This window comes from Eschrichtius robustus, chromosome 8, assembly GCF_028021215.1.
Source record: "Eschrichtius robustus isolate mEscRob2 chromosome 8, mEscRob2.pri, whole genome shotgun sequence".
NCBI classification, from domain to species: Eukaryota; Metazoa; Chordata; class Mammalia; order Artiodactyla; family Eschrichtiidae; genus Eschrichtius; species Eschrichtius robustus.
In genome coordinates, this window is record NC_090831.1 from 12,126,728 (window position 1) to 12,153,039 (window position 26,312).

The 26,312-nt window shown below is 45.0% G+C and overlaps 1 protein-coding gene across 1 annotated transcript; it reads left to right on the top strand.

Moving 5' to 3' along the window:
• Positions 1 to 4,881: 4,881 nt before the first annotated feature.
• On the top strand, positions 4,882 to 22,581 carry INHBA (inhibin subunit beta A). The gene is made up of 3 exons (XM_068550332.1): positions 4,882 to 4,982; positions 7,421 to 7,967; positions 17,165 to 22,581. Exons 2-3 carry the CDS (start codon positions 7,580 to 7,582, stop codon positions 18,052 to 18,054), a joined length of 1,278 nt encoding a protein of 425 aa, XP_068406433.1. The 5' UTR covers positions 4,882 to 4,982; positions 7,421 to 7,579; the 3' UTR covers positions 18,055 to 22,581.
• The last annotated feature ends 3,731 nt before the right edge of the window (positions 22,582 to 26,312 follow it).

Below are 26,312 nucleotides of genomic sequence, written 5' to 3' on the forward strand. Positions count from 1 at the left end.
TCACTGTGTCAGTATCTGCTGTGTGGTGTGGGCCTCCATCAATCAGGAAGCACAAGACACATGAGGAAGCAGAATCCCTGGAATTATTAGTCTCTTGCCTGGTTGCTAAGGCCCCTTGGGTCATGGGTGGGAAGGAAAGTAGGTGAAACTTTTAAATGATAACTCTAAACAAGGGTGTCTCAACTGCAAAGCAATTAACATTTGGGGCCGGTAATTCCTCTCTTGTGAGGGCTGTCTTGTGCATTGTTAGGATGTTTAGCAGCTCCCCTGGCTTCTACCCATTAGAGGCCAGTAGCACCTCCCTCCCCAGTTAGGCCAAGCAAAAATGTCTTCAGACATGGCCAAATGTCTCCTGGGGAGCAAAATCTTCCCAGTTGAGAACCACTGCTGTAGATGGAGAGATAGCAGTTTGTTTACTGGGGTTTTTTGGTTTGGGTTTTGTTTTTGCTTTTCTTTCCTTAGTCATTTTAGTTCTAGCATCTGGGTTCCCTTGGTTCAGATAAGGCACTTCCAAACACTCTTAAAACAGAGCAGTTGCGCATAGCACAAAGCCTTGTGGGATATTCTGGTGGTTCTCAGAGAAGTGGGAGGCTTAGGAATAAGAGTTTTGGATTAACTATTTCTGACCCTGTTGTCTTCTCATGAATTTTGGAGGATTTTAAAAAATCTGATTTTACTGAGGTATAGTTGATTGACAGTTTCTGCTGTACAGCACAGTGATTCAGTTACACGTATATATACATTCGTTTTCACATTCTTTCCATTATAGTTTATCATAGGATATTGAAGTATATGGTTCCCTGTGCTCTACAGTAGGACCTTGTTGTTTATCCATCCTATATATAATAGTCTGCATCTGCTAATCCCAAACTCCCACTCCAGCCCTTGGAGGAATTTTAATGTTTCCCTCTCTCTCTCTCTGTTTAGCTATATTCATTCATTGATTTGACGTAAAAGCAAACAGCTTCCTAGCTCACTTTGGAATGTGAAATGCTCATCCTTCTTTGTCCCAAATCTCTCTACCTAACCTAGAGCCCAGGCAATGGGCAGGCTCCGGCTGTCCAGGAAACAGGCAGGGGTTGCCAATCCTGTATTCAACCCAAACCATTTGATGAGACTCCAGAAACCTCGCTGCAGCAAATATCACTCTGGATCCCGCCCACGTTTTCTGGATCCCGAGCTGCCTCTCGAGGGAGTCCACTCCCCACCGGGGGCAAGGTTTTCCTGCCTTGAGCCCAGAATAACACGTCAGCTGCTGAGAACACCTCGAGACCTTTTGATTTCTCCCTCTAGTCACGTTTTATGTTCCGTTTCCCAGACGGGATGAACCAGAAATCATGCTTTTGGGGGGAACAGATTTTTCACAGGAAGGAACTAAAACACCCTGAGTCGTCAGCCGCCTAGCCAGTGCCCTGAACCCCCCAGCCTCGTGCCATTTCAATTGAATCAGATGACAACTTCCCAGTCACCTGCTTGGGGCGTTCACGCCTCCTGGTGTTTTTTTTTTTTTTTTTTCTTTTTTTTAAACAGAATAACAGGAAAGCGTGAGCAGCAGCTAAAACCACGGAGCCATGAAAAACGGGCCCCTTTTCTAGGCCTGTCTCCTTGTTCCAGGAGTAGTGAGTAAAGAGACCAATTAATAGCATGGATGGAAGCCGAAGGACAGACGGTTTGCTTGAGAAGAAAAAATGAACATTCCCGCTCCTTGATCTATGCCAACTTTGTACGGGGACAGCTGTTGCCACGAGTAAACGCCACTATAGGTTAGCCGTGCCCCAAGGTGTGTGTCACCGCGGGCCCCAGGATGGCACCGGGACGCTGGTCTCTCCCCCGCTCACACCCCTGAGCTCTTATCCTTAAAGGAACTTTGGGTTTTGACCAGCTCACTAATTGTGATCGAAAACACCAGCTTTCCCAGCAAGGCACAAGCCCTGGAGTTTAGCAGCAGCAAGACAGGCCCTAATTGCTCCATTTACATAAAAGTAGAAACATACAACTTCTAAATATACATCTCTGGCACATCGCGCCTTTTGCAATTACAGTAAAATAAGGTACCACAGTTTCCCTCCCGGCTCCTCGAAGCAAGCTGCTCCGCCGGATTCTCCAGGGGCCGCTCCTCCAGGCGAGAACAGAGCCCTGCAAAAGGCTCCAGCGAGGAGTCGGGGAGCTTTGTGAAGTCGCCAGTAAATCAGGCCGCCTGCACTAGGTGAAAAGCGCGGTGGCAGCGGGCCACCGCGCTCGCGCAGTGGCTGGGAGGACCCGGCTCCGCGATCGGAAAGGGGACAGAGCTGGCGGGGCAGGAGCGCTCCCCGCGCGCGTCTGTCCGCCCCGGAGCCAGCCCGCAGGTCCCGGTCCTGGTCCCTGACATTGGCCGTGCTTTCAACCCTGGCCCTGATGGCTGGGTTCAGAGATTCCCAGCTGCCCTCCCTGATCAGAGATTTTTTTCCCCCTCCCTCTCTGAATTCTCTAGCTGCCAAAAGGGGGGAAAAAATCAAGAGCTGCTCTTAAAACAGAAGTTGCCCTTGCTGGTGCTCGGGGTAAAAATAGAGGCGGCCGCTTGCGCACTGCTTGGCCCGGACTCCGGCCCCGCGAGCCGGGCCCGAGCAGCGGCCCCGATCCGGCGTGATCCCCGGGAGCTGCCAGCAGGTGTTGCTCAAGGTACAGTAGCAGGCCGAGCAGCGCGACCGCAGGGCCGGGGTCGGGGAGCCGCGGGGGGGGAGGGGGGCAGGAAGTGAAAGAGAAACCAAGCCGAGGACGGAACGGGAGACGCTGATCAGGAGCTGGACGAACCAGCTCCCCGCCCCTGGGCCCCGGAGTCCGGGACGGAAAAGATCATTCCGCCATCCAGAGTAGTCGACAGAAGTTATTTTAACCTGCCAACTTCCCCTCCCACTCCCACCTCATTTCCACTGAGTGAGGAGGCATTTCCAGCGTGGCTCAGCTCTGAGGCTGGGGATTCAGGTGGAGAATGACATCACAGCTGGTGGGCTGACCGAGGCAGGTGGGCCCTTCGGTGGCATCCGTGGCCAACGCGATCTGAGTCACCCGAGAGAGGGTGTCTCCTCTGGTCGGGGTGCCGCAGATTCCTGTGACACAGATTGTTCAGAGAGAGGCACCGGGGCATCTCAGAAATCATATCACCCAGTATTTTCTGAGCACCGTGCTTGACCCTGCAGTGGAGTATTGTGGATCCACTTTATAGATCAGGACACTGAGGCCTGATGTTATCTGGTTAGTAAGCAGTGGAACCAGGGTCTCATCCGGGTTGGTTTGTGCCCCCAGACTCATAAACATGGTGGTATTTCCAGGACGCCAACGTTCATGTTGGGGGGAGGGGTGCATTTAGATGCCCGGCCCGGACACCGCTGTCCCGGACGGCTCATGCAAAAAGGATGGGGAAATTCCTTTCTTATAGAGGGGCTGGGTCCGTCCAGTTTGAAACTGATGGGCAGCTTTGGAGTTAACCAACACTGATCCAGTTTCTATCTTTCCTTCTCAGATTCCCTCTGTTCCTGTACAACCTAACGATTTTATTTCCTACTTCATTTCTGCATATGCAATTCTTAGAATACTCCCCCCACCCCAATACACAGCTCAGCACCCACACTTTCTCTGTGTTTAGCCAAGACAGACCCCCTGAGACAGACTTCTGGTGTCCTAAAGGAACCTGCTTAAACTACACATCAGGAGGCCAGAGCCTCTATATTTTGCTTGTGGGCACAGTGAAAAGTTTATTTTATGCATGTTAAATCCTGCATACAAAACAGCATATCTGGTCATATGGCTTTCATTAGCTCCCAATTTTGCACATTTTATTCAACTTGTCATGAGTACCCGGCTTAGGCTTCAGCTATACTCCTTCAAACAACCATTCCCCAGCATTCTTGTCTGAGGGGTCCTTTCTCCTGTGTTATTTCCCTGGCTTGCTAACACTGCCTCTTCCCTCCCCCAAGACACCCTGACCAACTTAAGTCCTGTTTCAAGAAACGTTCACTTCTTTTCATTAATCTCATGTTATATTTGTAACAATTTAGAAATCATAGGACTTGACGTTCTGGTAAGGAAGAATGATGTAGTATTTTTTTTTTTTTTTTTTTTTTTTTGCTAGTTAGACTGGGATTCTTAAGACTGGGAAGGATACACATAAAGTTCACTAGCAGAGAATGACTATTTCCAAAGTTCTTGGTGATAAATGATTTATAAAGCAGGCATTCAATTTCAAGATGTAAAATAATAGTGCAAGTCGGCAGAGGGGAGACTATCAGCCTGTAAGTATACATATTTTCCTTTTCTTTTTCTCAATACAGTATCTTATTTTTAAAAATTCAGTTATTCAAGATGGAAAATAATAGTGTAAGTCAGGGGAGGGGAGATCATCCCATATAGGTATACATATTTTCCTACTGTTTTTCCCTTCCTGAACTATCTTATTTTAAAAAGTAAACTCAGAATCTCTCTGAAGAGCGCTGTGAGTTCTTCTTCCCTGTTAGAAACAATAAAATACTTTGTAAATAGAGGCAACTTCATGAAGTAACAGATGTTTTATGTGAAGATATAAAACCAAGCCTGAATATAATGAGAAGTGTGTGCATGATTGGTCAAAGAAAAGTTGAAAGTTGGAACCTCAGTGAGATAGAGCTGTTGGATTCCGGGATTTTTCTAAAAGGGAGTCCAGTCAGTCAGAGGTTTTTCACTGCCTCAGTGATCACCCAGTAGTGTCACAGCAGCCAAGAAAGGCTTTCCATTAGATAATGAGTTATGAAATATGTCTCACACTGGAAAAACCAGTCATCTGCTGATGTCATGCTGATCCTAACCAATCCCAAACAAAGCCCCAGCCCTCTTCTGCTTGACTGGTACCCGTGTGTGACTGTACAAATAAGTAGTACAGTATAAAACTGCTCAGTGCCAATACCATGAAGAGGAACTTGGACAGCTCTTACCACATGAGACAAGAGTCTGCTGGTGAGAGGACCGGAAAGGTAATGCTTTTTCACTCTTACTTCTGAGCTCTTTCCACGTTCATAGTCAGATGGTGAGCAGGACTTTTACAACTTACTGGCACCTCCATGCAGATTGTGATCTGTACCTTTTTACGTATTCAAGCAAGTTAGTAGAGCTTTTAATAGTACAGCATGCAAATAGATTATGTGTTTCTACAACCCAGTTCAGCACCTCTATACAAGGACCTGTGCCAAAGAGAAAGCTGATTTTTAAGTTACATTCACAAACAGTAAATTCAGGGAACACAGACAAACTCACATACAGAGAGAGTTCAAATGATGGGTTGCTCTTACCTAAATGCAGCTATTGGGACTCTCAAGTTGTTTGGAGTCGTGAAACTTTGAGTTCTAGTTCAGCCTCTCTTGTAAAACTTAATTGGGCTACGAAATGCTTTGGGTATTGCATATGTGACGCCAAATAGGTAGATTATAAGTCTTCTATTTCCAGGGTATTTTATTAAGCGATGATTAACACAAATGCTCCCCCTCTTTCCCCATTCTCTTTCACCATCCCCCAATTTAAAAAAAAACTAGACTCTTTAGGGAAGGTCAACAAAATCTTAAAAATAGTAACAGAGTGTAATTGATGGTAACAGAGAAAGCCTCGCAGGCAGATGCTTCAGCAAAGGGGGGCAGGGTATCCAATTCAGAAAAGCATTGTTACCTGTGCAAACTGTAATTGTAACTTAGTATCACACTGGTCTCACCCTCCTCCCCTTGCCCTCAGCTCTTCTGCTTGCAAGTAATGCTGTTTATTAACTTTTCCCACCCAAAGTGCATTGCTTGATTCTAATGCTCTGAACACACTAGGTGTCAGATATAAGCTGACTGTATCTACAGAAACTCAGAGGGCTTACTTGTGGGGAAAAAAAAAAAAAAAAAAAAAACCCGAGAGGGAAGGAAAGCTTTAACAGATGGACCTCTTAAAGATACTTCTGCAAGATAAAAGCAATAAGACAGAAAATGAAAAAAAGGGGGGGGGGGCAGGGGGGAGGAGAATTTAAAAAACTCAGAGAGGCATTGTTTAAAAATTCACATTTTTCTTTTTCCGTGAACACTGAAATCCATGATGATTTCATCTGTGTTGTTCCTTTGAGAGAAAAAGAAGCCATCAAGAGGCCAGTCCGTGAACAGACTGGTCCGGGATGGGGGTGGGGGGCAGGCTGAACAAACTACCACATGACAGAGAAAATAATTTGCCAATATATTTTAGAGATTCTTTCCCCCTAGGACCAGTTATTCAAGTCACAGGAGTGCATTATTTGTATAAAATAATGTGGGAAAGGCCAACGGAATTTTGCATTTTGCCTGTGAAGTCAGGGCCAGCGGTGGTGGGCTGTCATCCCGGAGTGTGTGTGCCGGGCAGGAGGGGCGGCGGCTAAAGAGAGGGGACAGAGCTTCACATGACGAGAGCATGTACCGTGCTGCCTGCCTGCCTGTGGATCTTTCAATGCCCGGCTGCATTCTGCAGTTGGGAAAAGTAGAGTGTATTATATGACCCCAAACAAAAGTTCTATTGGGCTCCCCTCTGATAGCCTGCCACTGTTGACGGCCCTGAACATTGAAATATGAATGAATGGGGGAAAAGGAGGGTATGCAGGATTCCCTCTGGCCAGCAAGATCAGTCTGGCCCCAGTGACCCCTCTTTCCGAGCCCCACCTTCCAGGCTGTGGCCGGGCAGGATGGAGGGGTGCTGGGGGCAGGCTGTTTCCATCTGGTCCTCCCTGTCGATGGAGACAGGCCATTGATTGGGGCTTTGCTTTCCCCTGCAAAAGAGGAAGGAGGTGAAGCAAGGGGACTGGGCAGAGAAAGAAAGGGGAAAGCAGCAGCAGCAAATCAGGAGAATTTCTTTCAGAAGGGAAAGTAGAACTCCAGAGGAGAACGGTGATATTTGAAGAGAGGTGTGTGTGAGGGAGCGGTACGCAGAAGGCAGGCAGCCTGTCAGAAAGAGCTGTCCCTCCCCTTCCTAATCACAGCCTTTACTCACAGACAAACTCCCTCCCTCTCCCATTCACTCACTCACTTAGGGCCAATCACTCCCTCTCTCTCCCTCTCCCTCTCTCTCTCTCTCTCTCTCTCCCTCTCCCTCTCCCTCTCTCTCCCTCTCTCTCTTTCCCTCCTTCCCTCCCTCCCTCCCTCTCTCCCTCTCTCTTCTCTCCCCCTCTCTCCTCTTTCCCAGTCTCTCTTTCCCTCCCATCCATTCTCTGTCTCTGTCTGTCTCCCCCCCCCCCACCCTGTCTCTCCCTCCCTCCCTCCCTCCATCCCTCCCTCCCTCCCTCCCTCCCTCCCTCCTTCTCTTTTACTGGGAGACAGTCAGAACTCTCCTCCCTGACAGCCACAAACCTACAGCACTGACTGCATTCAGAGAGGGAACCTGCAAACAAAACTTCACAGAAAACTTTTTGTTCTTGTTCCAGAGAATTGACTGAAGAGGAGAAAGAAAAAAAAAAAAAAAAAAAAACCCAAAAAGGAAAAAAAAAAAAAAAAAACAAAAAAAACAAAAACCTGTGCGTGAGTGGGGGGGAGGAAAAGCAGAGCCTTTTAAAAGGGCAATCACAACAACTTTTGCTGCCAGGATGCCCTTGCTTTGGCTGCGAGGATTTTTGTTGGCGAGTTGCTGGATTATAGTGAGGAGTTCCCCCACCCCGGGATCCGAGGGGCACAGTGCAACCCCCGACTGCCCGTCCTGTGCGCTGGCCACCCTCCCAAAGGACGTACCCAACTCTCAGCCGGAGATGGTGGAGGCCGTTAAGAAGCACATTTTAAACATGCTGCACTTGAAGAAGAGACCCGATGTCACCCAGCCGGTACCCAAGGCGGCGCTTCTGAACGCGATCAGAAAGCTTCATGTGGGCAAAGTCGGGGAGAACGGGTACGTGGAGATAGAGGATGACATCGGCAGGAGGGCAGAAATGAATGAACTTATGGAGCAGACCTCGGAGATCATCACGTTCGCGGAGTCAGGTGGGTGCCGGCCCTGGGGGGATGGGACGGGGAGGGGGGGGGGGTGGTCACGTTGGTCTGACAGTCCTGGGAGGAACTTCTTGCCCTCCAGGGGTACCCTGCCGGGCAAGGTCAGGAGTTATTAGGGGACGCAGGGGAGGGGGAGAGGACCGCACAGAGCTGGGCTCCTGGGCTGAGCCCCGGCGGGAGGTGACTAGGTCACACTTGCGTATCTCAGCCCGTCGCCCCGGAGGAAGCTCTCGGCCCGATCTGGAGCAGGAAGCCGCTCTGAGAGAGGCTCCCTCGGCCTGCCGGGGAAACCAGATCAGAGCAGCCCGGAGGAAAAGCCGGGGCATTTTCGGGTGCTGGCCGGGGGGAGGGGGGGTCGGGGGGGAGCCTGGAGGCTTCCGGACCCCATCCCAAGTTTTTACTGGGGGGAGGGGAGGGGCGGCGAGCGCGGGATCGGGGCGGCATGGCACAGATGAAGTCATTGTCTTAAAAGCAACCCCTTTCCTTTAAAAAATCCAATCAGGGGCCACATCCGAGAAGCAGGGCATATTAGTGACAGTCATTTTGACCTTTAGAAATTCTGCCTGTAAGAGCACAGACATCACATTCTAGGCAGCGAAGAGCAACTTTGGGGGCTGGGGGGTTTAGGGAACAGATGACATTGAACCAGCAGTCCCTTTCGGAGCACTGACTTTTGCTCTCTGAACCAAAAAAAAAAAAAGAAAAAAAAGAAAAAAAGAGTTTTGTTCTCTGTAAAGTTACTAAGAGCTCTCGGCCAAGGAATGCAACCTTGACAAAGTGCTCTCAGATACTACGCTGAGCGCTCCCTCAATCCTTAAGAGGAAGAACTTTAATAAATAGATTCTCATCGTTGGCTCAGGACCCAGCTAACCTGTTGCTGAAGAAAAAAATTACCTGTCAAAAGGGCGGGCTGGAGACCCTGGGGGCCAGGTTATTTTTACAGTTAGGTGACCCAGATCCTTTTGCCAGCCTACAAGCCCCTGCATGCAGCCCAGGCACACAGATGTGTTAATTTCATGTTACTTTCATGGTAATGCCAGGCTAAAGAACTGTCTCCCTTGCCAAATCCATTTGAAAGGAATGCCATTGTTTTGTTTGGTGGAGCATATGGCCAGTAAAGTATGTGCCGGGACTCCCAGCATTGCTGTTTAAAAGTTTGCCGCAGTAGTATAAACAATTAAGGCAACACTCAGAATTTCCAGTCCTGAAAACCTGTTGACTCAGATGTTATATTTCCAAGAAAACCATGAGAGACCTGGGCATCCTTCTGGGGGAGATAGCCTGCTGGTTTGCTGGCTTCCCCTCGTAGGAAAAGCCCTGGTGTCCTGTGGGCAGTTTAGCTGTCTCACCAGAAGCTTCTTTCTTTTCAAGAACGTCTGACTTCCTTCGCTTAAAGCTTTTTTTTTTTTTTTTTTTTTAATGCAGCTGCAAAGGACATGATACTTTTGACTTTATCTCGTGAAGCTTATTGAGTGAAAAAAGGCAGGTTGGAGTTTTTGAGTTGCCACCCAGTTTTTCTCAACCATTCCTGGGGTCCTGAGCAGGGAATGGATTCCAGTGGTCTAGGGACTGCTCCTTCTGCCACAGAGGGACCCTATATATGTTCCTATATACCAATTGCCACACAGAATGGCCTTAATTGCAGCTCTTCCTCAATTGGCTTTTCCCACATCATATGACTAGGTAGACCTCTGCCTTTGGCCACTTTTAACTCTACGCCTGATGCTAGCAATATGCCCACTTTCTGACTTCTCTGACTTGTGTAGCAAACTACTCTCTTGGCACTGAGAGATCTTGCAGTAAAAGAATTTGACTCTTTACCGTCTTTCTCACTTATGGCCCTCATCTGAGTGCCAATCTTTTTCTCAGTTATATGAAATCTCGTCATTTTTAAAAAGATCTTTTCTGGTAGGTGTTTAGTTTGAAAGAAATTGAGCTACTTTTTGAAAAGGTGGATTCATTTGACTCACATGTGGACTGAAGTTTAAGGTCTGTAATGCAAAAGTCCTCCTGGTTGAGTTTACAACTTGACTTTGGGTGAGCCGCTGGATTCTTAGAAAAGGTTTATGACGCGCTTGCTTGTTCTTCTCGTTTGAGAAGTTTCACGCCTCAACTTTAAGTCGATTTTGTATGATTTCACAAAAACGATTGCTCTGTGGACAATCTACTCTCCAAGGAGAGTAAGTACCATGTGAGTATTTTGCTGTTCTTTTGCTGACCCAGGAAAGAGATTTATCTTCGGGATGATTGTAGTGAATATATGAAAATGTCTTGTTACTTTTGGAACAATTCAACCTTAGCAATGCTCAAATGACGTCAAACGTCAAGGTTCTGGGAGGTAGCAAAGGGCATTCATTTTTCTTTTCTTTAGAAACTGTTCTGTACAGCATAGAATCCAGTCAGTAAGTCATCTGTCACCTGCATGCATGTCACGGATGTTCACCCCTAGATGCATCCTTCAGCCTCAAAATTCCTCATTTGGGGATTCTTGTTTAATTGTGGCCTCTGCTCATCAGGATGGTTGAATAAGGCCAAGACATGGCCACCGCAGTTGAGGAACTCCAAGAACTCAAGTGCCAGGAACTTGTTGGACTGAGTCTGTCCCCTAGTGCTCAGGTGGAAAGCACCCCATCTTGGTAAAGCTGATATGAGCTGTTATTGACTAATCAGCGAAGCCTTGCCCTCAGGCTCTCTGAAACGTATTCCCACAAACAAAAATGATTTTCAAGTCTGTCACCCCAGATTGCTCACCGAGGTGACTGTATTCTTTGCAAGGCTGGCAACAGAATCCTCTGTTGTTTACTTTAACACCTTAAAGGAAAAGAGGAAGGGATGGGTAGGGCCAGGCCAACTATCACCATAATTGTCCTTGAAGTCAAAATCAGTGGTCTTCTTGACCGCTCTATCTTAATTTCTCTCTCTTTTTTTTTTTTTTTTCATTTGTGACAATAGCTGGTCAAAGTACAATAACACTGTATCCTTGAGTCCTCCTATGAGGCCAAATTTATACTCTGATTCTGGTAATGAAGTTAGCAATTGATAGCACTTGTTGAAGAAAGGATAGGGGAAGAAAGGCAAATCAAGCACCAACAAATAGAAAATGCTCACATAGCCCAGCCATGTGGGTTTGAAAGCAACACATAAAGCTCCTCCCTTGGAAGATACTAGGTACAGAAGATTTGAGTTAGAAATGTACACAAATGTTCCCAAACAGGGGTCGAAGGCAGCTTGCTGGGATGACTATTTTCCTCCACCCCAAGAAAGCCATCTCAAGGTGGAGTTGACTCCCATCACCCCACGCCAGTCTTCTGAACTTGCCTGGGAATGAATTCACCCTCACTGGAGGGTGTCTTTAGGGGTTACACACTTTCTTCGCTGAATAATGGGACATGATCGGCCACAAGAGGGCGCATTCCAAAGACTTTTGCTCCTTAATCAGTTAATCTTTTAGGGAAACACAATTTCACCTACTGGAAGCCCTAGCCTGAATCGCCCTAATCTTGGTGATTATCAGCTACCCCCTCCTTCCTACCATTCTGCAGGAAAAGTTAGGATTTTATGGGTTGGGAGGGACATGACTACTACCTGTAACATTTTAAATGAGACAGAAGGAAAGGAAATGGGAATTCTAGTGATACATGTGAACATTCCGGAGCTCTACGGAAGACAGAGGAATGAGAAATTTCAGAAGCAAACAAAGCAGAGCGGGGAGAAATGTGACCGTGAATCATCAACAATACTGCTTTGCTCACACGTCTCTCCCTAATACGGCCGCCTGGGCTTTTACAAAAAAACCTCTTCCATCTCCCCTGATGTTGTTGCCTAGTTGTCCTGTCTCATCAACGGTTTTCACCAGCGACAAATGACAAGTGACTTCGAACAGGGAGGAGAAAGTCTATTTATTTAACACCTTGTGGGAACAGAGCTTAGGGCTTTGGAGGATGCGTTTGTTTCTGAACCGAGAGCGTAGAGAGAAATGGTTGGGAAAAGATGTGAAAAGAGATGTGTTAGTGGTTTGGGCCGGTGGAGGAGGTGCACTGGAGTCGGGGTGCGGGTAGAGCGTCAGGGTAGAAATGCAGTTTTCATATTTGGAGAGCCAGGAATCGTACCTTCCTAGGACTTTTCGTCTTGCCCCCTCTTCTGCTAAAATATACTCAGGCACGATCTCTGAGCTGTAGTTCAGAACGCTTCCTACCCAACTGATTCCTAGCTCCAAAAATTCATAGTGTAAGAGTTCTCAGGAACTTTGGAAGAAGTCTCTGAAAGACTGTGGGTTGAACCTTCAGGATTTTTTTCTACTTCTTTTAGGAAACTAAAATCCCTTTCTCTCTAAATATTTAAACTTTTTCATCACCCTTCAAATGAAAGATGCAGGAATGTGGCCGAGCATTTACAATTCAATAGCACATCCTAAGAAAAGATATTTCAGGCTAAAAAAATCAAAAGATAATTTATAACCAAACTTGTAGTTCTGCTACAGGCAAGACCCTCTCCTGTAGGTTAAAGGAGGCATAACCTTTAAGGCCTCACTTGCTGCTTTTTGCAGAAACCCCTGGGAACAGTCCAAATGCAAAATTAGTGCTTCAGGGAACACACATGCCTTCAAAGGTAGCTCTGTCTTCTCCCACCCATGACTATACCACATCTAGGCACAGGGAAACCTTGGTGAAAGGACGGAAAATTGAAGTCATAGCTGCGTTTTACACCGAGGTTTCCCTCCATCCCCCATGGTGACTTTAACTTCTCCATAAGCAACAAGGCTCTTTACGTTAACATTAGGGATTTAATCATTACCCACATGGAGAAGGGCAGCATGCTTTGAGCAGGACCCCGGTGAGGAAGAAACCATATCAAAAATGAAACCCTGCTTGTTACTATTGCTTATTTCATTGGAGTTGTTCAGGCGCCCATGAACCTGAGATGCTGGAGGGGGGTGTGTGGGGTGGATGAGCAGTGTTTTGTATCCTGATGTGGGCGGAGGGGAACAACCAGGAGCCTGGCTGCTTAACCCTTGGCATGCCGGTTCAGTGAGTGAGTTCTTAAAAACACTTGAAAAATTCTGAAAGCACAAAAGCCAAGGAAAATGTGCTTTCAGGTGTTGTCCCTTCCAGCCTCCCAAAGTCTTTCCTCCCGTCCGGCAACATTTCTGAGGTGTTCCCTATAAGGTGCAGTAGTCGTCCCTCCTACCCATTTTTAGGCCCTTTTTTTCTCTCCTCTTGGTATGTGTCCACCGAGCTCAAGAGAGGTTTAAGTGATGAAATATTATCACCCACATGGGTTTGCGTGGGACTTTCTTAGTGAATTACTCAGGCGGAGCAGGCTGTGATACAAGCCTTGCTCACAAGCCTCGGGAGAGAAAAAATAGCACAGAGGATGAAAAGAATATTATCAGAGAGTAGGTAATGAAAGGTTAGCAAAGCCTCCAGCTCTATCTAGATAGGCAGGTAACAGTGTAGGAACCCAGTGCACACCTGTATAAACTGATGCTGTACCACAAAGCACTATGGGAAGACTTCCATTCCGAGATTTTATAGCAGGAGATATTTAAGTCAAACCTGAAACTGACTAGCAATTGATCCTAAACACCTCAGCCTTAGGCAACCTCCTTCCATTTTTCGAGTTGCTGTGCGTAGAGATTTGAGGATTGGAGCATACTGAAACCATCACTGCAGTATAGCCATCTGTCTCAGGTAAAACACAGATAAAGCAAATATAATCAAGTGGCTGACTACTTATATTTTTCATGCCTAAGAAATTTGAGGGTTGTAATATCTTTCTGAGACCTACAGCCCTGGTATATATGAATTCCATCCAGCGTCTAGCTGTCTCATTCTCCCCACCCACTTCTGCAATGAAAGCTAGATGTAAAAGAAAAAAAAAATATGCACTGCTGAATAAGTCAGAATACAATAGAACTTTGAAAATGTACCTGCATGTAAGGTAGACATTAGGAAGCCTTGAATCTCTCTCTTCCCCCCGTTCTCCTGAGCATTATGGCAACAGCATTTTCATGAAATTGGATCTCAGTTTTATTTTTTTCCCTGATAAAACCTCATGCAATATACAAATAGCAGTTCCAGAAATGGACACCAGGAGAAGGAGGCGACAGGCATGTCAATTAGTAGGGGGAAAATCCAAATGTCAGAAATATGGGGGAGAGATCCGTCCGCAGGCAGTGGAGGCAAATACAGGGAACCGAGTCTTTCTGCTCAGATCATTAAACCGATGCATATTTCAGCACGGTGTCTCTTCCCAGGACGCAGGCGATGCCATGCAGTTAATTACCAGCCAGGACCAGGATGAAAGTCATTTTATGATGACTCTCTGATCCTAATATAACAGCACCTGACAGATTGAGCCCCCTCTAATGAGTACTCTCTTTGTACAATCCTCTCTCAGGAACACTAAATCATTTGCTTCCAAGTACGGCTGCCTGTGAAGAAGGGGTGGAGCCATATCTTGCTTTAGAAACCAGCTCTTGTGAAATGAGGGGCCGCCCTGTAGGCTGTTGCTGGAAGCAAGGGGCCTCGGCCTCGCTGACCCTCCAGAGGCAATTTGCATGCGCTCTCGCTTGTACAGGTCGGCCAGTGAGCATCTCACCACCCCCTCCCAGCATGTGTAGACTTCTCTGGATTTTATTCAAGGAAAGTCCAGTGTGGGTGGGTCCTCACTGCCACCTGGACCCTCTCTTTACCCGGGGACCATCTCCCTTCACCCTCAGCGCCCCGCTGGCAAACATGGGTTACAGCAGAGCAGAGCCTGTGGGAATGAGTTAACGTCAAACCCAGAGGGCTCTCCCAGCCCGGGGACGGACAGACTCTCCCGTTTCACACTCTTTCCTAGAAAAACAAAACAGAACCTTGTGGCCTCTGGCTTCTCTAATTTTGCAGCTACTACCTCTTTGTCTTTAGAGTGGCACCCTGTGCGGTTTAGGGTTTCAGAAGCCGGCCGGGGGCGGAAGCAGAAGGGAGAACAGCGGGGGGCTTGTCTAACATCCTCCGCGGGGCAGGGCGGATGTGCGGGAGCTGGAGGGGACCACACTCTCCTCCGGGCCGGGTCGCAGAGCCTAGGGCAGCTTCCGGCAGCTTTTTCCTCTGGTCTCGGCAGGACCCTACCACTACAGCCGACCCTCTTTTTAGATTTAAACCATGAAGCTCGGTCTCCTGGACTCACCTCTTTTGCTTTCTTAAAAGACCAACAACCACTACCATCCCCCTCCCCCCAACCCCCCAGCACCCCGCCGTTTTTTTAGCAAAGGAGAGTACTGGATTCCCATTTTGGAAAAAAAAAAAAAGTCATCATGCTTCCTAAAAAAAGACAGTTTCCTCCTCTGACTGCTCCCCGCTCTGGTGATCTAATCATAAACCTAACTTCATGATTCATTTCAACTCCCGCCAGAGATGCGAGGTCTGCCCCTCGCCACCACCGCCATCAGGGCCAGTGTCCTCCCAAGTTTCTACAGAGATGCCGGAGCACCTTTCCTATGCAAACCTTCTCGGCCCCGGCCTCCGTGAATTTACCACTAGCACAATCACACTGTGCAGAGCGTGTTAAATTAAGAACAGAATCTACAGCTCGCCATGCACAGAAGAGCCTGCATTCTGCCGCAGAGAACTTGAAACCGGGCCTAAAATTTATAGTACCGTAAACATCTCAGGGCTGAGAGTGATAAGTATGGCTGGATTTCCGTTAGCTATAGAAATCCAGGCAGGGAGACCACCCCCTACCCCCCACTCCCCAGGGAGTTGCGAGTTCTAAGATGAACTTTCAGATGGTTGTCAGATTTGGACTCGGGATGCGTGTACTCAGAGTGGGAAGCAGGTACATGCAGGCAGTGGTCTGGGGGATGTAGGGGGTAAGGAGATGGACCTCTTAATCTAGCTCAATGCTAAGGGCACCTCCATGTGTTAATAAGGAAGCAAGTAATTGCCTACTTTCTGCTAAATTCTGGGCTATGACAGTGAATGAGACAGACAGGACCTCAGACCTGGGGCGTCCTAAGCTAGACTGGCAGGAGGGTGTGGGTGGAGATGTCAGAGGTGGCTTAGGAAGAGGGTCGTCCCGTCGGAAAACTGAAACCTTATTAAGGGCAGCCACCGAGGCTGGTGTTTTGGGAGCGGGAGTCTTCTGGGCAGAAAGAACGGCAAGTGTCCCTGCCTGGAGGTGAGAGATTGTGTGAGATGCTCAGGCTGCGTGGCTGGCCCGTGAGGATGGGGCAGCGGGAGACAGCTGAGCTGGAAGGTGGGAGCAGCTCAGGCAGAGCCCAGAGCTCTGTGCAGTTTCTGTTTTATACTGAGGGCAACAGGAACTCAGTGAAGGATTGGAAGGAACAAGTGATGCAAACAGATACACCTGTGGGAAAGATTCCTTTACCTGCTTAATGGAGAAATGATGGGAGAGGGGGCCTGACTCCATGCTGGCCTGGCGGCTTGCACATAAAAGAAAAGGCTGTCGCAGTGACCCGGGAGAGGAATGATGGGGAGTGAAGTGGCTTGTGGCCGTGGAGGAAGGGGAGGCTAGCTCTGTGGGTACAGGCCATGCAGACTTACACGGTGGGGGTGTGTGTGTGTGTGTGTGCATATTTGTGTTGGGGATAATAGTATTCCCACAGCTTGCTAGAGTTTATAGTGTGTCTTCATCTATGTTATCCCACTGGGTCCTTCCAAACCTATGGGATAATGGGTCAAATGTCGCTATGTCATTCCCCTTTTATAAAAGATGAAACTGAGGTTAAGTCAGTTAGTCAACAGACCCAGTCTCCCAGACACACTCAGATCCAGACCCTCTTCTTTCTAGAGCAAGAGTTGACAAACTTTCTCTGGAAAGGGCCAGAGAGTAAATCACTTGAGCTTCGTGGGCCAGACGGACTCTGTCTGTCACGGCTCCTCAAATCCAAGTTCTAGTGCAAAAGCAGCTGTAGACAACCTATAAAGAAATGAGCCTAGCTGTGGTCCAGTAAAACTTTATGGGCACTGAAATTTAAATTTCATATAATTTTCACATGTCACAGCATCCTATGTTTCTTCAACCATTTAAAAATGTCAAAACCGTCCTTAAGATCTGTGGGCCTTCATTTGAGGAGCCCGGTTGGAGATGGTCTGTAACAGAGCTTGCCTGAAGTTAGGGAATGGCCATGAACCCCAGAACTAACCGTATCCCCGCTCTCTCTTGTGCTGTTTCGTCCTCAGGCACAGCCAGGAAGACGCTGCACTTTGAGATTTCCAAAGAAGGCAGTGACCTGTCCGTGGTGGAGCGTGCAGAAATCTGGCTCTTCCTGAAAGTCCCCAAGGCCAACAGGACCCGGACCAAAGTCACCATCCATCTTTTTCAACAGCAGAAGCACCCGCAGGGCAGCTGGGACGCAGGGGAGGAGGCCGAGGAAGTGGGCTTGATGGGGGAGAGGAATGAAGTGTTGATATCAGAGAAGGCGGTGGATGCCCGGAAGAGCACCTGGCACATCTTCCCCGTCTCCAGCTGCATCCAGCGGTTGCTGGACCAGGGCAAGAGCTCCCTGGACATTCGGATTGCCTGTGATCAGTGCCACGAGACCGGTGCCAGCCTGGTGCTCCTGGGCAAGAAGAAGAAGCGAGAAGAGGAGGGGGACGGGAAGAAGAGGGACGGAGAAGGAGGGGCGGGAGGGGACGAGGAGAAGGAGCAGTCGCACAGACCCTTCCTCATGCTGCAGGCCCGCCAGGCTGAAGACCACCCTCACCGGCGCCGGCGGCGGGGCTTGGAGTGTGACGGCAAGGTCAACATCTGCTGTAAGAAACAGTTCTTTGTCAGCTTCAAGGACATTGGCTGGAATGACTGGATCATTGCTCCCTCTGGCTATCACGCCAACTACTGCGAGGGTGAGTGTCCCAGCCACATAGCAGGAACGTCGGGTTCATCCCTCTCCTTTCACTCGACGGTCATCAACCACTACCGCATGCGGGGGCACAGCCCCTTTGCCAACCTCAAGTCGTGCTGTGTGCCCACCAAGCTGAGACCCATGTCCATGTTGTACTATGATGATGGGCAGAACATCATCAAAAAGGACATCCAGAACATGATTGTGGAGGAGTGTGGGTGCTCCTAGAGCACCCGGCCCGGGGGGGATGGGAGCAAGATGGTCCAGAGAAGACAGTGGTGACATGAAGACATGTTTAAGGTTTCTGACTGAAACAACCAGAAGAATAGAAATTTAAAAAAATAATAATAAACTTAAAAGAAAACCTGAAGCAGATGAAGGAAGATGTGGAGAAATTCCTTAGCCAGGGCTCAGAGATGAAACAGTGAAGGAGGTGGGAATTTGGGGGGAGAGGGAAAATGGGGTACCCTTCACTTCTCCCTCCAGCATTCAAGGGGTGACAGCAGTTGCTCAAATGGGAATATTGTCCTCTCCTTTTCGGTTCCCTTTCGGTATGAGCCTCGAAGTCAACTTGTCCGGTCTGCAGTAATGTGGGCTGACACAACCCAAAAAGCATCTAGAAAGCCATGAGTTTGAAAGGGCCAGTTATAGGCACTTTCCCACCCAGTAACCCAGGTCGTAAGGTATGTCTGTGTGACCCTCTCTCTGTGTATATCAGCCCATGCACACACACAAAGACACAACCGCACACACACACACACAACCCACCACACACACGGACACACACACAGACACACACACGCTGCACAAAGACATGCACAACCCCCCCCCCCCCACACACACACACGGACACACGGACACAGACATACGCACCGTACAGACACCACACACACAGAGGCATTTCCACACCACACGCACACACACACACACACACACACATTCTGGTAAAAGAACACTCGTGTGCAGGTGGTCACACCTTCTTTTTCTGCACCACTTCCACAACAAAACAAAAACCAAAATGAAAAAAAAATTGAGAACAAGAATGGGAAGCATGAAAGATCAAGGAAAAAAGAATACCAAGTTACATTTCGTTAAGGTGCTTATGATCTTAGAACTATGCAACCTAATAGGTTTGAAACTGTTTACCTGAGAGAGAACAAAAAAGAGAGACTTTTTTGTATTGGAAGTAACCTGATTAATTTTTATTTTCTTCAAGGAGAGATACTTGAAAGGAATATGTTTGTCCATCTGTTGGATCCAAACATTTCTATATTTTGTAAATGTTGTGTTTTTTTTTTAATCGTTTACTATTTGCACTACAATGGTGTTCGACCTGTCTAATCCTTATTTAACAAGTATTTTCTTTGGGTGGGGCGGGGCGGGTTCTGAGCTGCACTTAATGTGAGCTATAAAAGAACTGCTACAGCACACAAAATAGCTATTTTTATTATTATAATTCTAATTATTATTATTATTTTGTACCTTAAAAAATAGACACATACACCAAAGACATTTGTGTGAGCCTTTAAACAGTCTGTCTGTGGTTGGTATCATTCACCGTCGATGAGTCAGGGGTTGGGATCCAAGGTTGAGTAAGGTGGATTGTGTTCAGGCTTGAAAGACCTGAGAAGTTTGGTTTTTTGACTCCTTTTACATCCATGAAACAGGACATTTCATACTGGATGTACAGTAGTTGTACACTGTTGGCTATCAAGTTCAATCAGATTCATGGAACGCTCCATGCTTGTATGTGTATATATACAGTGCTCGGGCACATGCATGTCTGTGTGTATGTATACATGTGGCGCACCATGTCCATACACATTTTAAGCACTTCAGGCTGTCATTTTTTAATGTTCTTAAAGCAATGAATGTTTGTGTGCAAAACACAGTATTTTTAAGAAGGATAGGCTATCGTTTTTGCTTTTACTCTGAACTAGGTGGGCACATTTCAGAAATTCGGATGGGAAAAAGCCTGGGAATTCCAGTGAATATTCAACAAGACCCTCTTTCAATGTACAGGGATCCAATTCCCTCCTCTTTCTTGTCCCCCACCCCCATTCTACAAGTTATTTACTCCCTGCTGGGAAAACAAAACAGGAGACTCATGTTCAATCTAGGCCGATTATTTTTGGATAACATATGTATTATCTGTTGGAATCAATCTTAAATCAGAAGCTTTTGCAGACAAAAATTAACCTTTAGGCCAGGATAAAAGAGGTGGTTGTGTTTGTTTGGTTTTTTTTTAATCTTTTTTTTATGATTCAGGCCTGCTTGTGAAAAATACTACCCTACACAGCTGGGCTCAATAATCATGTTGTCACTAGTAAAACAATAAATAATTCGGGGGAAGGTGTTTAAGAGAGCAGGAGTAAGGAAAAGAATGGGGAGCAGGGATGGGGGGCAGTAGTAAAAACTGCGAATATTTTAATTTACAGCCCAAACTCTTGATGTATAGATTGGTATGCGTTGATTCGGATGCAAGAAGGAAAAAAAACAAAAAACAAAAGCCACTTTGTTTTATAAATATCAAAGTACCTGCTTAAAGCTAAATTGTTACTAATTTATTCTACAGTATTTAGCTTGCCTAGATCGGAAGTTATTCATTTATGTGCTTTTTAAAATACAGAACCTTATTTGTACTGACTTGTTTGAAGTTTGCAAAAATTGGAAAAACAAAGTCTAATTCAGAAAATCACGTTATTAGCGTTTTGCAAAATATTGAAGCTTTCAGCCCTATGTCAATTCATAGATTTTTTAAAAATATTAATAGTAGGAAAATAAAATATCAGTGAGAAACCCAATATTACTCAAGGTGGTTTAGCTCCTCTTGAGAAATAGACCAGATCAGTCTGCTATCACACTAGGCTGTATGGAGGCAGATTTAATGTCGTTACCTGGCTATATTTACTAAAGTCTAGAGGTTGGAGGGCTTTTTGAACTGCCTCTTTTTTTGGCACTGGAACTAATGGGAACCTGTAAATAGCCTGGGAAACCAAGTCGTAGTTCACTGTGTGATAACAGAGCTGGCCCAGGCAATGGCCAAAGCAAAAAGAGGTTAAAAAAACAGCTGATCCCCCTTTGTGGCTTCCATTCATCTCAAATACATATGCCATCTACTAAAGCCTTTAAGTCCTGGACGTATTGAAGGTACGATGGGGTTTGTTGAGTGGCCACAGTAATTAGAAGCAGAACTAAATGATATTCCATATGACAATATTTTAATGGGAAGATTTCATTTACATTAAATTACACATCTTTGAACTTTAACCAAAATATTTTATTAAGTGTATATGGCCTTGAAATAAAATGATAAACTACTAACTATCTTTAATAATCTTGGAAGTTATGCAGCTCTGCGAACAGCCACACTTTTCGTGGAACAGTATGAGGTCAAAAGAAAAAGCTTTTAAATTCTACCAGATTGGGTCTTCCTTGTCTGTTTTCCTAACACAAGTGTGGCTTCATCTGATCTTTGCATCTCTTTACTCTTTCTGTAGGGCCATCTCTAGGCTTTTAAAAATCTACCCACACCAATCTTCAAAGCTCTGAAAAGCCTTTATTACCAAATTTTTTTTTTTTTTACCAAATATTTTTTTAAGAATGATAAATATGTTGTAGATTGGATTAACATTTTCTTTTCTTTTCTTTTCCAAAAAGTAAGGTGAATTCTGGCACACTGAGTTGGGATTTTCTTGTCCCTGAAGATCAACCAATTTCATACTTATTTAAGATTGATTCCACACTCTGATTTTAAGGAGAGTACCTGCCTTCTCCTCTTAGATAGAGCAAGTGAATTTTTTGTCACCCTCGTGGGATTGCACATCAAGATGACTCTAAAAATCAGAGAAGGTATTAAGCTTAGATTCAAATTATCATGTTCACTTGATAAAATGATTTCCTGTGGGCCTTTTGGCGACTTCCCTTTTCAATGTAGAGAAAACTTAGTCACCCTGAAAACCTACACAATAAATGGAACTTGTAGAAGTGGGCAGAAGTCTTGGGGGTGGACATTGTGTGTGTTTAAATTAAACCCTTTATCACTGAGAAGCTGTTGTATGGGTCAGAGAAAAATGAATGCTTAGAAGCTGTTCACGTCTTCAAGAGCAGAAGCAAACCACATGTCTCAGCTACATTATTATTTATTTTTTATGCATAAAGTGAATCATTTCTTCTGTATTAATTTCCGATGGGGTTTACCCTCTATTTAAATGCTTTGAAAAACAGTGCATTGACAATGGGTTGATATTTTTCTTTAAAAGAAAAATATAATTATGAAAGCCAAGATAATCTGAAACCTGTTTTGTTTTAAAACCTTTTATGTTCTGTGGTTTATGTTGTTTGTTTGTTTGTTTGTTTTATTTTGATTTTTATTTTGGTTTTTTTTTTTTTTTTGGTTTTTTTTTTGGCATACTACATGCAGTTCTTTAACCAATGTCTGTTTGGCTAATGTAATTAAAGTTGTTAATTTATATGAGTGCATTTCAACTATGTCAATGGTTTCTTAATATTTATTGTGTAGAAGTACTGGTAATTTTTTTATTTACAATATGTTTAAAGAGATAACAGTTTGATATGTTTTCATGTGTTTATAGCAGAAGTTATTTATTTCTATGGCATTCCAGCGGATATTTTGGTGTTTGCGAGGCATGCAGTCAATATTTTGTACAGTTAGTGGACAGTATTCAGCAACGCCTGATAGCTTCTTTGGCCTTATGTTAAATAAAAAGACCTGTTTGGGATTTATTATTTTTATTTTTTTGTCTTATTGGTTCCCCAAGATCAACCTTGCACACATATTGCCACGTCGTTTGCTGGGTGATAATTTCATTTCTACTGTAATTATCTGGAAGAGTATGAGAAAAACAGATCGAATGGGAGAGAGAGAACAAAAGCTGAATTGAGAGAGCGCATATAGAAAAAGAATATATATTGCTGTGGCAGAGGTTTGTAATGGGCTGCAGGTACTTGGACCAGCAATATTTATATTCGATTCATTTTTTAAAATTTCCCATTTCTCAATGGGAAAATTCTTGTAGTGGCAAGTAACATGAAATAAAGAGACATTCCCTCTTTCCCTCCCTCCCTCCCACTTTCCTCCTTCCCTCCATCCCTCCTTCTTTCTTCCCTCTCTTTTTTCTTCCTCTTTTTCTTTCTGGATAAACAACTGGAATTGCATGGAACAACCAGGGCTCAAGAACTGCATACATAGGAAAGAAAAGTACTGGGACCAACCAGACCAATTTGGAATCATACAAGTACAGTCCAGAATGAATTGATTGTACACCCTTTTCTTCTATAGGTTTTTCCTTATTATCTGTGCCCATCCCAGAGGTTATATGGAGAAACTAACTTCCATAAATGCCCATATGAACAGGCATGTCTCCATTCATCATCTTATTTGCTGTTCCCACATTGTTGTTTCAGCCAACCAGAACAGTAGATACCGACAACCCTGCTTTTACAGATGAATCTGAGGCATGGTTAAGTAACATTAATTGGAACTAGGATTCCAAGCCAGGTCTGTATTCAAGTCTCAAGTTAATTTTTTTTTTTTTTTTTTTTTTTTTGCTGTTCCATACTTCCATTTCTTTTGTTAGTTTCCTTATGTTCCAAGGAAAAAAAGGTGGTGGTGGAGGTGAGGGTTGAGAGTTGAACACACTTCTAACTTTTTAACACAGGTCCTTTATTTATACTCACCAGACAGCTTACTTATCTCCAAGTGAAATGCCCAGTTTATGTAGATTCATACCAAACCCTTCTTATCTGTTTTAGGTAGGAAAGTTACAATTTTTTAAAATTAGAAAAAGAGAATGGTTATAGTTTTGCTTTATATTTATTAATTTGTCTTTTCTATGCTTATATTTTGCTAGAGGAAACCTTTCGTCCGAAGTATTTTACTTTATGGGCTCAGTGATGTGTGTGTGTGTGTGTAATTGTGTGTATGTGCACACATTAGCACATGCATTAGCCTTCATTTCCTGCCAAGTTTAATAATGAATGTATATTAGGAACTAAGTAAAAACCCCACTGAATTACAAATGAGTAACATATTATGAAATTTATACAGATGTTATCATAAGTAAGAAAAAGTAACTAAAAGGAAACAAAAGTCAGTTATAGAAAAAAATATAAATATGTGTACGTGTAAAAACACATATATGTACATGTAATGCATATATTACACATCTAACATATGTGACGTATATATACATATATATGGGGCAGAGAGAGAGAGAATTTGTCATCATTTAAAGCAACCACCTAAATCCATTTCATTTAGAGGTTTGATCCTTTCTCAGAAATCAGTTGCCTGAGGATGTGTTCAAACAAAAGGGAAGAGAGCAGTGCAGTAATTCCTTCCTGCATCAAATCAAGTGTCTGCTCCCTTAAAAGAATTTTGGTGTTTCTTCTATGATCTGATGTTTTCTTCTCTTTGGTCCATGAAGAGGCAGGATCCATAGAAATTCTCCATAACTCCCTTTCAGGGTTTCTTTAATTGTCATGTCACCAGTGCCTACAGTAAGAAAAAATAAGGAAGACAAATTGTTTATCCACAAGCAAGGCTCACAGAGCTGTTTCAAGACTTCTTAGTTATAGACGATTGCCCCACTTGACCGTGTCCACTTTTGAGAAGAGCCTGTCATCCTAGGAATCCTACCACGCCTTCAATTCACTAGAGGGATACCAGAGAAGTACTTTTCTTGCAGAAGACTTGGCAGATAAAATCTGAAAGGAGTTTTGGGAAATATTAGGACAACCGATTGCATAAAAATGATGAAGGATCGTCTTTTTAAGAAACTGATTTCTGCTCGGGAAGCAGTTAGAGGAAGTGTGGAGAGAAGGTCTAGTCACTGTCAGAAAAGAGCATCAGAAGAGCCACCCAGGGCAAGAGTTACTTTGCTGCTGTCATTCTGACTGTCATGGTGGTGGTGGTGCCCGCATCATTGTCATGTGGGGGACACAGTGTTTTAAGACAAATACAATAACGAGGCAACAAAGATCCCAGGGAGTACGCCTTTCATTAATGAAGTTGTCCACAAAGTTCAGGACCATAGCCTAAGCTGTTTGAAAAGCTTGGTACTCACATGGGAGAAAGACATTCATTATGGGGAAACTCTTCCATTGTGAAAGAGAGAAAGAAAGAAATAGCAAACACCACTAATTTATGCCAGAAAGGGCAGGCCTGAGGCAGGGGAATGACAAAGCATTGGGCTTCAAAGTGTTTATTGTCCTAGAGTTGCCAAGCACTTTGAAGACAATCATCAAACCCTTCTAAATGGAACCAGGGAGGCTTCTCACCATTGATCTCAATAACAAATGTTTGTGTTTCATGGTCAATTTTTTTTTTAATCCTTCAAAGACTCTAAGTAAAATTGTCATTAAATAGGCTATTTTAGAAGATAAAACTAATTTTCCATCTGAGTAATCATATCCCAAATATGATCAAATTGCCAACTAGATGAAATGGCTTGACATGGTATCGCAATAATACACTTAGTAGCTATTTTTATGCCAAATTATTATGGAGATTCACAATCCTGAAATCAACTAACCCTTATGAAATCAACTAACTAAATCACCAGTCTCCATAAGATCATGGACAGGCCCATGTTGCCAGGAAGTTACTACTAATGGCCTCAGATTAAAAACATGGAGCAAGCAAATACAGCCTCTTCCTTTTGGACTTGGGATAAGATTTGAATTACATTGAAGATTCTAGCTAATTTGGTTGATTTAATCATTCATTTAGCTGCTTTACAAAAGCAGTCTGGGCAGAGGACTCAAAAGAGTTTTCTCCAAGTTAAATGTTGCCCAGTAGGTAGGATGGCCCTGTGACTCCTCGAAAGCACATGCTCGATGGCCCCATCAATGTCTCAGCAAGCCAAGTGTCAACAGGGTACAGAGAATCAGGATAAGCATGGCTTCCTTTTCCTAAGAGAGCTTGTTCTCATGCCTGTACCTGGGGCCCCTCCAGATCACTCCTGCAACCAGGCATCATAGGGTGAAGGTGAGCAGCTTTTATCTTTGGGCTTTAACCACTTCACAAGACAGGAAATGTAATGGGAACCCATTTTATAAGGAACAAGTACCCAATGATGCTTCTGATTCGATCCATCCATCATTTGGAAAACTGATGTTCAAAGTAGTCATCCCAGAACTGGGAGAACATGAATTAAGCACTGGAAGTACATTCTATGGAAATCCCTGTAAAAAAACATCTTTCAGATGATCAAAAAATGGCAGGGGGGCAGGGGAGAAGGAGATGAAACACAGGGCTGGTAAGGATGAGGTCAGCTGTGACTTAGCCTCACCAGGAAGTGATCTGATCAGTACATGTGCTGACCCCTAGGAATCAGATTGCTTGAGGTTTCTTTTTGTCGTTTTCCTGAAGGAGGAGTAGGTGCCCAGGGGAAAGCAGAGTGGGGAAAGCTGCACCCTCCACCTGTCAGACTTCCAGGACTTGGGTCTACACCAGTGGAGAG

Excerpts from the sequence above, each read along its gene's own strand:
- INHBA (XM_068550332.1), top strand. The coding sequence starts at position 7,580 with ATGCCCTTGCTTTGGCTGCGAGGATTTTTGTTGGCGAGTTGCTGGATT. Across the intron at positions 7,968-17,164 it reads CATCACGTTCGCGGAGTCAG|GCACAGCCAGGAAGACGCTG; the intron begins GTGGGTGCCGGC and ends TTTCGTCCTCAG.